Source organism: Trichosurus vulpecula, chromosome 4 (genome assembly GCF_011100635.1).
Source record: "Trichosurus vulpecula isolate mTriVul1 chromosome 4, mTriVul1.pri, whole genome shotgun sequence".
Taxonomy (NCBI): domain Eukaryota; kingdom Metazoa; phylum Chordata; class Mammalia; order Diprotodontia; family Phalangeridae; genus Trichosurus; species Trichosurus vulpecula.
The window spans coordinates 215,663,502-215,675,668 of NC_050576.1; the positions used below are offsets into that span (position 1 = coordinate 215,663,502).

At 49.0% G+C, this 12,167-nt stretch overlaps 1 protein-coding gene across 1 annotated transcript in view; it reads right to left on the reverse strand.

Annotated features, from left to right (window-relative positions):
* Positions 1–12,167, reverse strand: part of BAHCC1 (BAH domain and coiled-coil containing 1) — a 151,041-nt gene that overhangs the window by 31,996 nt on the left and 106,878 nt on the right. Inside the window, exons 6-10 of the mRNA XM_036757926.1 lie at positions 11,935–12,143; positions 10,732–10,890; positions 9,738–9,931; positions 8,981–9,347; positions 6,188–7,060 (exon numbers count right to left, since the gene is read on the reverse strand). Of these exons, the coding sequence (XP_036613821.1) occupies positions 6,188–7,060; positions 8,981–9,347; positions 9,738–9,931; positions 10,732–10,890; positions 11,935–12,143 (1,802 nt within the window). The remainder of the gene's footprint in view (positions 1–6,187; positions 7,061–8,980; positions 9,348–9,737; positions 9,932–10,731; positions 10,891–11,934; positions 12,144–12,167) is intronic.

A 12,167-nucleotide genomic window follows, 5' to 3' on the forward strand; every position in this document is an offset into this window, starting at 1 on the left:
CCTGATTCCAGTCTCAGTGCTTTGTCCACTATGAAGGTTGAGAGATTAGGGGGAAAGAAGACTGCAGGCGCTGTCTGACTAAATAGGTATGGCTCCGTCTAGAACCATTTTAGAGCCTTGAGCTTGAGGCAGTCCTAGAATGAGCTACTGGCTTGTCCTAGACCTAGATGACAGCTTTAGAGCTGGATGTCCCTTAAGATCCCTTATGGGTCAACTTTTCTCATTTTACATGTGAGGAAAGAGAGGTCCAGAAAGTGACTAAGTGACTTGCTAAGGGCCACACAATGTTTAAAGTTAAATTTGAACCTAGGTCTTCCTGACTCCAAATACAGCACCCGACCTACGACACCATGAAGCTAAGTAAATATGCTTTTCTTGAAGTTGCCTGAATGTTTTGAAGACACTGGTTTGGAGTTGGGAATTTGGGGGGTGCGGGTTGAGAGGAATGTAAGAAAGGAGGTGCCTTGGAATGGACTATGATGGGGGAGGAAGAATCTGGGTCAGAGATTCAGTCACCACCAACAGAGGGCAAAAAGAATAGAAGGCAGCAACTAAAATTCAACTCATGCCATGGATTTCAATAAGTTGGATTTGGGAATGGAGGGGATGCCTAGATTTCTGGGCTGGTATTGTAATGGGGAAACTCTCTTCTGGGGAGCAAAGGGCTTTACTGTTTCACTTGCCAAGAGTAGGAGACGCAAAGTCTTTCTCTCCCTTTCCTTACCCCTTCCTTACCCAGTCCTAAACACATTTTAAGTAGTCAGTCTGTCCTAAGTGAACACCTCCCCTAAGCAGGCAAAGGGCCCAAGAGTCTTTGAACGTCAATTAACTAATAACGTGGCAGACACTCCAAATCAAGAATGGAAGAGGTGACTGGGTCACCTTCCACACCAGTGAGTTTGCCTCAAGCTTCTCTCATACTGGGAGGAAACGGAAAATGAAGACAAACCTTGAAGGTTAGATGAAAATGGGACTGGAGGTCTATATTGTGTATCTGCACAGCCAGATCAAAATGGACAATCCTATGAAACACAGAGAGGTGAAGAAAGGCAGTGAAAACAGAGCCTTTATCTTTTGCCTTTTAGAATATCATATCGGGTTCTCCTTTCCTTTAAAGTCTTAGTTGCCAAGTCTTGTGTGATCCTGACCCTGGTCCCCTTGGTACTTAAACTCATTCTTTTTTCTTCTTTTTACCACTTTTAGTATTTTTTCTTTAACCTGGATGCTCTGAATTTTGGCTCTGGTATTCCTAGGAGTTTTCATTTTGGGACTTCTTTCAGGAGGCGACCAATGTTTTCTATTTTATTCTATTTTATAATGGATCTGGACAGTTTTTATTTATGATTTCTTGAAACATCATAAACAGACATTTTGGGAGATGGGAAAGAATCATGATTTTCTGATGTCCTGATAATTCTTGATTATATCTCCTTGACCTGTTTTCCAGACTAGATTAGTATACATCATATTTTTTTCTTTTTTTTTTAGTCTTCTGATTTTTGTTTTGATATTTTCTATTGTCTCAGGAAGTCTTTACTTTCCCCTTGGTCTATTATAATTTTCAAGTTCAATTCTGGGGTAAAGTTTACAACCTGCTAGTCTATGCTACTAATTCTCTTTTCCATTACATTTTATATCTCTTGCTTCATTTCTTCCAGGTACTCCTGTAGTTCTTATGGCAAGGTCATTTTTTCTCTGGGCTTCTACCTGGACTTGTACTGGATTTGCATTCTCTGTCTGGGTTTACCTCTTGGACTCATTGAAATCTATATTGTGTTTGACATTTTCTTCTGTTGACTCATACCTATAGCCACAGGTTCTGGATTGGGGCTTTGTGCCTGGGTCAGACTCCACTCCCTCCAATCCTCTTGAATGCTGTGGGCAGTCTCTTCCTAGTCCTGGATGGAGGGCCTAGAGGCTCTACCCCCTTTCGTAATTCCTGGGTTTGGGCTTTGTCTCGTGGCATCTTGACTTAGGTTATGGCCTTGAATCCTTAGATCCTCTATCTTCTTTTTGCATAGTTCCATACCTGAAGTTAGCTCCAGCCCTTGCTGTGACCCTGGCAGACTACACCTAGATGTCACTGACTACACTGGTAAGAGGCTTCCTGCAGGCCCCCAGATATTCTGTTTTGGGGGAACTGTCCTCATCTTTTCTCCTGTCATGGGCTTGGCCATGAGCTGCTTGGGTGCTGGGCTTCCCCTACTGCTGCTATGGTTCAGGAATGGGTTATATGGCCTCTGGGTTGGGAACAGGCTAGTGTGAGGCAGTCGGATGGCACAGTGGTGAGCTATTATTGCTAGTCTAGCTGCTTCCATACTATGCCTCCCACCTACCCCCTCGTTTCCACTCAGAGCCTTTGGAGGTTTCTAGAAGTATACTTGGGTAGTCTTCATTATTGTTCTTTGTGGTACATTTTTAAGAGCTTTCATGGAGGTGTTTCCAGAGGGTCTGGGCTCCTCTAAGTTCTAACATACCACCACCTTAGCCAGAAATCTCCAGGTGACTTTAATGGATTAAGAACATCTCCGAAGACTATCACTCTGCAGTCCCACATCCTATATTGCACAGGCAGCTAGGTGGTACAGGGGAGAGAACGCTGGACAGAGAGTCAGAAAGACCAGGTCCAAATCCAGCCTCAGACACTTTCTAACTGTGTGACCCTGAGCAAGTCGATTAACCTCTCCTGCCTCAGTTTCCTTATCTATAAAAAGGGGATATAATAGCATCTCCCTCCCAGGGTTGTTGTGAAGATTAAATGAGATAAGATTTGTAAAATGCTTTGTAAACCTTAAAGCAAAATATAAATCCTAATTACATTAGGAAAGAGTGACACTTTTCCTCCAAGCCCAGAGAGAAAAGTATTTGGCTTATGACAGAATGAAGATTCAGAAGCAGGAATCTCAGTTGCAGTCCAGCTGTCCCTAGCATGAACCTAAGTAGCCTCTTGGGTGAAAGATGTAGTCTCCATTTCACTGGGTGAAAATATATCTGTCCTGTTGTGTGTCACCTTTGGGCAGTAGAGCTGGCTAGAAGGAGATGAAGATTAACCAAAAGCTCAGGAGTAGAAACTGTGGGCATGGCTCTAGCCATGCCATTTTAGCCTGAGTGCCATCCTTTGCATCTAATCACTTTGTTACACTTGGCTCCTGTCTTCTACTTTTTCTTTCTGCAAACCTTTCTGTTCACCAGGAAAAAAAATCACCTCGTGACTGTATCTGATTTCCTATTGAATATCTAAAAAAGTTGTCACTGCCTTTATAATCAGGGAAAGAAGTCTAGATCCAAAGAACTCTAGATACGGGTCTGGCCTATTGACCCAGGAAGAATGTGTCCCTGTACCTGCCCCTATGCCTACTAAAGAGACTGCTGTGCTCTAAGCGCTGCTCCTGCCATGGAGGCATGGTGCCAGGGCTGGAGCTAGGGCAAGCAAGTGTAGAGGGGAAGGAGGAACCAGTCTAAAAGAAGCAATTCTCTGCATTCCACCCCCCAGCCCCATTCTGCAAAGGGTTAAAATTCACTCCTCTGGATCCTGGGATCTAGCAATGCAGACACATGCTAAGTGCACATACATCACACACAAAGTCCTATGATATGTGAGGCACGGACAAAAAATACTTTAGTTGGTTCACACCACTAGGCCGCTTAACTTTGGAAAATACACACAGAATGTTCACATGGGTGCATGCACGCACACAGACATACAGTTTCAATGAATATATTGACAGCCCTCCGTAACTCAGGTACTTTGCATATGAGATGATAGAATCAGATTTAGAGCTACAAGAGAGTGTAAAGGTCATCATTTTACACAGGAAACTGAGGCCCCAAGAGATGAAGACAATGTAGTAACATTGGCAGCAGCAGAGGAAAGATTTGAATCCAGGCCCTCTAACTCTAAATCCAGTGCTTGCTTTGGGGGACCACACTTCTAATCTCATACACACTGGGAAGAGGTGAAGAGCTTCCATGTCAAACATTCATTCTATGCATACACTGCTGCAGAATCACCTGTCCTAGGGCTCATCTAGACAGCACACATCCCTACCACCCACTGTGGGCAGCTTTGGGGCCCCATAAACCCTGGCTTCTCCTTCATATCTCCCAGGAGGGGCCATCCCGCTCAGCTTCTCCAGGGGACGGAATGGGGAGGATGCTTCTGGTGGGCAGGTCCTGAAGGAATAGATTAATGGGAGAACTAGAATGTTAGGAATTCCCGAGGGAGGCTAAGCCACCAAGGGAATCTCTCTTCTCTCCAGCCACACAATCTACAATCTCAGCAGCTGTCTCTTTCCTTCCTAGGTAAAGGATGAGGGATGGGAAAACTGAAGAAAGGAAGATTGGGGGGGAGGGAGGTGTCTAGCCTCCTAGTCTGCAGAGAACTACAAGGCTCATGAGGTTGACAGCCTCAGTTCCTTTCCCCAGAACCTTCTCCAGGCCTGACACAGCCCTCTCCCTGCTGGTGGGTGGCTCCAACACGCTCCCTCCCTCCTCCACCCTCCCTCCCTGGCCTTGACTGCAGCTCCATCCAACGGCCAAGGCAAGCTGCAGCCAGAGGAGAGGGAGTGACATACAGGCCTTCGGGGAAATTAACTTTACAAGAACATTCGCTTTATCTCAGCCCTACACAAAGACTCTGAAGAATGTTGGCAGCCAGTGCTGGCTGGCGGGTTTTATGTGTTGGGAAAACAAATGCAGGCTGAGCCATGAGGATTGTGCTATTTTCTTTCTATAAATATCAATGAAACGTAATATGTGGACTTGGGAGGTGTGATTCTCTACCCCACACCCCTACCCCCAACCAGGGGAAGGTAAAAGACTATGAGGATGGGTTTCCTCTGGTGTCTCATTCCAGGTGCCTGGAGGAAGAGTGTGTGTGTGTGTGTGTGTGTGTGTGTGTGTGTGTGTGTTTGTGTAGGGAAGGGAGTGATATATGTCAAGAATCTGTACCAACCCTTCCTCACCACCAACTGTACCATCTGGAGAAAGTTGGGGTCATCCAGTTACTTAACCTTCGTCTCCCTGGCAAGAAGGGGCTCCTCCTTCTACCCCTTGCACTCTCCCTAAATCCCAAGATTCTGAGCTCCATCAGTGCTACAGAAATCTAACTGAAAAGCAGTGGGGAGGATGTGCTGAGAAATAAGTCTGGGGAATTAAGCAGAGCTTGCTGAGACAGGGGATGTGCCCATGGCTAAGTGCAAGGTAGAGAACAAGCTTGCCCCACCCCCAGGCCTGGAATCTGCTCTTCCCAAAATCTTTGGCTTATAACCATAGCTCATTAATGATGGCAGGTCAAAGGTGGAGGCCTTCCTGCCATAAAAAGACTCCAGGTCTCCATATAGTTACTTGGGCTAGCATCTCTGGGCAGCCATTTAGGATCCAGTGGAATGGGTAAGGAGAAAGGATGGTGCCTGAAGATGTCCCCAACCCCAGGGAATCTCCTGAAGATATCCTTATCCTTTAAGACATCTAGCTCTTAATCCCAAAAGGAGAGAGATGGAATACAGAGACCTGCCCTGAGGCTGCCAGGGTAAAAGGTAGCCAGCCCTTCTCCAGATTCCATAGGCATGCATGCATGTGTGTGTGTGTGTGTGTGTGTGTGTGTGTGTGTGTGTGTGTGTGTGTGTGTGTGTGTAGGGAGTCCTACACAGGTGGATGCCTGGCCTGTTGAAGCCCAACAGCACAGGAGCATGATTAGAAGCTACTCTAAATGTGTCTGAGGTCAAGAGAAATCTTTCATCTTTACAAAATTTGGTAAAAATAGAAACAGGTTTTCAAACTCTAACCACCAGAAGTACGTAGTTGTCAAAGATGGACATTGGGGTCATTCCTTAAGTCAATCCTGTATGTGTATATGAATTGGAGTTAGAGGTCCAGAGTTCAAATCCTGACTGCTACTATGTAATGTTGGGCAAGTCAACTCACTTTCTGGACCTCATTTCCTCATATATAAAATTAGAGGACCAAAATAAATGATCTCCAGAATCCCTTTCTGCTCTAAAACCTAGGAGCCTAGTTCATTGGCTATTAGTTTAACTGGGTTTGAAAGGAACCTCCCACAAAATCGTTTCACCTCGGGCATCACAAAAAGGTTGGGTAGGAAGGTGAGTCCCAGGTTTGAAGGTCAGTGGTCCAATGTGAAAGAAGGTTAAATAGAAAGAGTAAAGGAAGACTCTAGAATACTTACCTTCCGTGACTTGTTCACACTTCTGCCGCTGGAACTCCAGGTCAGCCAATTCACTAAGAAGGGCAATGCCATGAATTCCTGAGCCACCCTGAAGGGCAGGAGCATTTGGAAGCTGTAGAGGGGCTGAAGGTTGAGTGCTGGGTGGGCTCAATGAGGGTAGGTCTCCCAGGTCAATGGTGGCTGCTACCAAGGCATCCAGACCTGGCAACGATTTGGGCAGGTGGTCTTCCTCTTGAATCATGTCCCAGGCTTCCTCTCCTTCTTCCTCTTCCTCCTCTTCTCTTTCTTCCTCCTCTCCTTCCTCTTCCTCCTCCTCCTTTGGGTCAGGCCCCTCCCCCACCTCTTCCTCTCCCAGAGGACGTGGGCTTAGTGCTCCCTGCTCAGAGGCCATAGGGGAGGACCTTGCCAGCAGCCCTTTGCCATCCCCCTCCTCAGTCATCTCCTCTTTTGTCCCTTCCTGAGTAGAATCTATGCAGCCCCTCGTCTCAGGGCCTCCTCCTTCCATGAGGGCACCATAGGGGAGTTCCTGAAGCTCCCCCAACCCACTGGGAGCGTCTGCCTCACTGGGGGGCCCCAGCTCCATGGGGTGTGGATGCCCATGAGTGTGTGGCTGGCACTCCAGCTCCAGGGCCCTTGGCTCGGTGCCCTCCACCTGGCCACCTGCTCCCTCTACCAGGCTGGCCCCATCCAGAGCACTAGGATCACAGTGAGGCCCCTCTGAGGGTGGAAATGTCCTGGACTGCTCGGGTTCGGCTGCAGTGGAGACAGTTTGCATAGTTTCAGGGTCTGCAGGATCAGCCGAGTGCATGTCATGGGGTAGGGGGGAAGAGTAGCCCATGCTGACTGCAGGGTAGGTGTATCCTGGGGGCAGGTCTGAGAGAGAGAGAGAGAGAGAGAGAGAGAGAGAGAGAGAGAGAGAGAGAGAAGCTGATAAGACTGGTGAACAGATTGTGGGCACTTAAGGGGCTTGCCCTGAGCCCCACTCGGGGAGGGCATCCCCAACACAGTTCTCTAGGAGCTAAACATCAGTTGCTTGCTGGTGCTCCCTAACCTGTACAGTGAATACTCTAAATTCTGCATGGCTACTATCTAAGATGAAAAGGACAGAGGTAGATCCAGACTTTGCTGACCATGAAAGGCTGGCTGATCCCAGCTTTTCCTCTTTCCCCAGCCCCCAGTCACTCCTGGGCCCTGGAATACCAGACCCAGACAAATGGGGACTACAGGGCTAAGCTGGGAGGTAGGACCTGGGCTCCACTTCTAGGGCTCAATGACTCTTACTCGAAGGGCAAGTGCATCAGCTTCTCTAGTGGATAAGGATGGGGTGACTATCTCCCTCCCCATAACAAGGAGTCTGAGAAATGTTGTAGGGTTTAGGAGGAGGGATAAGGAATACTCAGGGTGTCAGAGGCTGAGAAGAGGGAGGGTCACACTGAAGCAACTCTGACATTCCCCCCAACCCCAAATCCAAAGTGTTTTCCCCTCTAGCCTGGAGTCCTGCCCTTACTGCTTGCTGTGTCTCCACCTCATGGATATGCCCTTTGGTCTGTCTGAAGGACAGACTAACCAGAGAAGGGGGATTTTTTTTTAAAGCCATGATGCTTGAATCAGGGCTTTCCCTGAACCAGAACGAGCCGGCTGCATGTCGGAGGCATTACGCCCCATTAACTGTAATAAAAAAAAAAACCTTAAAAAAAAAAACCCTGTTGGCTCTGTCTCCTTATTGTGAAACTGGGACCGGTTTTATGTTCGCCACACGGATTTCCAATGTAAACACTCAGCCTAATTCAGAGAGAATTAAATAGCCTTGTCGGGGAGCTGGCACTGAGAGCTGGCTGGCGTGGCTGGTACTGGCACTCAGGAAGAGGTGGCTTCTGTGGCAAAGGGGGGTGGGCAGGCGGGAGGTGAGTCTAGGGCCCTGGCCGGGGTCTCCAACACGAGCTATAACAACTTTCCTTCCTCTCAGGTTAATTTCCTCAACATCCCCATCTGAGTCTCTCTTTTTTCCCCCATCCCTTGCTGCTCTGTGACCACAAAAGTCCAGAGAGTCAGTGGCTAGAAATGACCCCGTCTTCTTGTCTCCTTTACGTCCAAAGTTTCCCTGTAGCATAGCCACACATTGTTGCTTCTAAGATCATTCTGCTCAGCAAACGGCCTTGAATGGACGAATGGTACTGCCATTCCCTTCCCCTCCTCTGCCCAGGGATTGGTGAAGGAAATAACGAGGACTTTACCCATCCCCCTACTGATCACCCCAGCCTGTGGCCTAAGAAGATGCGGGCAGGGGAAGGGAAGGAGAGGGACTTTTCTAGAGGTGCAGCCTTATTAGGGATGGGGTATGTGGGCCAACATGCCTTGTCAGAAAGAAGACATCTAAGAAAAGAAGCGAGAAGCAGGCCCTTCTTTGAAAAAATGGTTGTTTTCCATTTGGGCCAGGACCTCGCTCTCCTTAAAGCAGACTAAATGACCCCAGGAAGTCATTAAGATCGAATGTCTCAGCTTAGCAGTTCCCATGATATGGAACCATTTCTGCCCCTCTGCCCTCCTAGAATGGGAGAGGTTAGCTTCCTTCAAATGTTCTCCTTTCAGAGCATCATAGAGAGAGCTGGAAGGAGCTGGAAGCCACCTTAGAGAAGCCATATAGCCCAACCCTTGCCCTTCACAGATAAGGAAACTGAGGCAAGGAAAACTGGCCAAGGTAATGCAGCAGAGCCAGGATCTGGACCCAGGATCTTGGACTCTCAATCCAGCATGGTTGCCATGCCCCCCCAGGAAACCCCCTATAAGTCTTACCTGGTTCTAGAGATTTGGGATAGTCTTGCGGAGGCTGGCCCTCTCCTCTCTTGTCCTCAACTTCAGTACCCTTAGAGCTCTGAGCAGGGCCAGGACTGGTGGCTGGGGAGCGGGGCGCCACAGCAGAGCTGGCAGTGGGGCAGAGGGGTAAAGTGCACGGGGCAGTGGAGAGTGGCGTGGTGCATTTGGAGGGGTGCCGCAGGGCAGGAGAATGGCAGCAAGGTGAAAGTTTGGCAGGGCATGGAGCAGCAGCCGGTGAAGAGGCGCCCTTGGATAGGGGGGTTAAGGCAACTGGTTTATGAGAGGACTTCAGGGTCTTCTCAGGGACTGCTTCTTCAAACTCTGCATGGTAATCCTCAGGCTTCCTCTGGGAAAGTAGAGACAGAGCATGGTCACCCCCATCACCATGACTGGCCAGTGGCAAAGGGGACCACCTGGGGAGCTCTAGGCATGAGGGACAGGGAACAGGGTCTTTAGCATGGTCACGGGAAGGGGGATCCTAGGGAACAGGAAGGTGATAAGATGAGAGACAGAGAGGAAATCTAAACCCTAAAGGCCTTGGACAAGGCAATGGGTTCTCCAGAAAGGATAGGGGAGGGTTTTCTAGCCCCAGGGAGATGGAGAAGGGAGATGTTTGGCTTGGGTGAGGACATCACCACTACAGCAGGATGACAGGTCCTTTGTGGACAACAGAGGAGGGAAAAGGTTGTGTCCATGGGTAACTGGAGGGAAAGAGAAGGGGGGGTCTCATTGGTACCTGAAGCTGAGATTTCCGCTGCATTTCTAGTGCCTGGGCTGCTCTCTGCTGCTGCTGGAGGGCATAGAGCTCTTGCTGCCGTAGAAACTGGGAGCGGGAATAGACAGGAAGCTGGCTGGGGTGCTGCATGTGAGAGGCAGGCCCCCGACCTGGGTACATGGGTGGCCACAATGAAGCCTGGTCCATGACGTCAGCTGCAAGAGGGTTGGACAAGGAAGAAGGAAGGAGACCAAAGTCACAGAAAATGTTAGACAGTGGTATGGGGGTAGGCTGTGCTTTGAATGGGCTCCCCCCCTCAGCCCACCCCTAATTCCCAGGGACTGCAATGAGTATCCTAAATCCATCCACTTGACAGGTTAGACTGTCCAGGAACAAAATGGCTCTTCCCAGGTGCGATCCAAAGTACATTATGATGTTAGGTTTCCCATCTCCCTTCTTGTCTTTTCTTCAATCTCCCCTCTTCCCTTTTGACTTTCATTTTATTTATTAAGTGGCGAAGATATGCTGAGCTAGGCACTGGGGACACGAGACAAAAATGAGATAATCCCTACTCTCTTGGAGAGTTTACATCCCGATGGGGGATGGAGGTGGAGAAGAATGATTTTCTTTCTGCCCTTTCCTATTCCTCATCCCTTCTCTCCTCCATTTTCCCTTTTCTTTATCTCCCCTTATTCTTTCCCTTTCTCCTCTTCTTCCCTTGTCTTCTCCCTTCTGTTTCATCCTTCACTCCTCTTCCCTCTCCCTTCTTCTCCACCCCCTTCCTTGTTGTTTCTTTCCCTCTTTTGTGTCTCTCCATCTCGGCCCTCATCATCTTCTCTTCTTCCCTCTTGTTCCAGATGGGGCTGGATTTGGGAGGAGGCTTGGATCAGAACAGTTTTGAGCAGGAACTGGCAAAAAACCCGGTACAACAGTGCTTCCTGGGCCTCAGGCCCTTTCCAACACCCAAAAGGGGATGGCAACAGAATCCTCCCCAGGTCCCTAGGCTTTCCCTTACCAAGTGAATGGGGAGCAGCATGGGGTGTAGGCTCGGTGGGCAAGATGACCAGCTGGGCAGGGGGGTCCTGGGACAGGGGAAACATGGACTGCATTGTGCTGGGCATGGTGGCTGGGAAGCCAGGTGGCAGGTTCTGGTGGAGAGCCGGGTGGCCAAGCCCTGCAGAAGAGCAGGTACACAGTGGTCAGTGCAAAATGGTGGAAGCAGAGGGTACCACTGGCTTTAACGGGAAGCAGGCAGCACTGAGGCTGGCACGCTAAAAAGCCAGGGCTAAGAAAATATCATGACAACCAGAGCTGCTGGCTATATTGCCTATGGAGCTAGACAGCTCTGGAGCCTGTGCCTAGGGCTCCAATTTGTTGGGTTCCATGATGACTTATGGGGCTCCAATGGGAGGCACTCCTCTAGAGGTCTGGAGGCCAAACTGGAGTTTGGCACCAAAGAAAATGATCTTGCTGTTTCTTAGCCTCCCTCCAGGGCCTCCATCTAAGCCCAGTAGAGTCAGGGGTCTACCCGGGGAGCAGGGAGTACTGGCAGACTTACATGAAGCCACACAGGAGAGGAACAGATTGATAGTATCCACAGGAAGCAAAAGGACACAGAGTCAGGGGCCCAAGGAGGACCCCAAGTGGTTTGTCCTTTTTCTTTTAGAAGGGTCAAAGAGCAATAATGGCCTAATCACCTTGGACACTTGGCTTACCAGAAGTGTTTCCTAGCTCAAAAATTGACCAAAGACCAGTAAAATATTCTCTACCATGGCTGATTTCCTCTCTGTAAGCTCAGCAGAGAAGCTTCCAGTGGCTCTGGGAGTGGGGAGGGGGAGCCAGAGAGAAGGGGACCAGAATGGGATGTACAGAATGCAGGGAGAATTAGGTTTTTATTTATAAGCTTAAAAAAGCAAGGACCATTAATATCAAAAGTTTTGTGGGCCAGAAAAAAAATATTTGAAATGGTTAAATGTTGCAAAACACTAGCCTAAAGACTTAGCATCCCGGTCTGCTTTGGGGAAGTTGTCCCAACCTGAATGTAAGCTAGAGAGGGGTATGTAGGAAGGCCAAGGGCTTTGGATGGGGGTGCTTGGCACCTAGTGCCCAGTGATTCTAATCACCGTCTGGGCTCCAAAAGAGGAAAAGCCAATGAGCTACCTCAATCCCACTTCTCCCATCTCCTGTGTCCATCCCCATCTTACCCCTGAATACTGACCGTAGGAATGTCCTCCCATCCAAATGGAGGGACTGCGGGTTCGGGGCAGCCAGGGGGGGTGAGCTGGATGGGCGTGGGTGGTAGGATCACCCCCAAGCTGGCTAGTTTGCAGAGATGATCCTCCAGCAATCATGAGGTGGGAGGTCACATCTCCAGGGCAGCCACTGGATGGGTGAATTCGGGCAAACTCAACAAGGTCTTTGTTATCCCTGGAAAGACAATATGGATAGAGT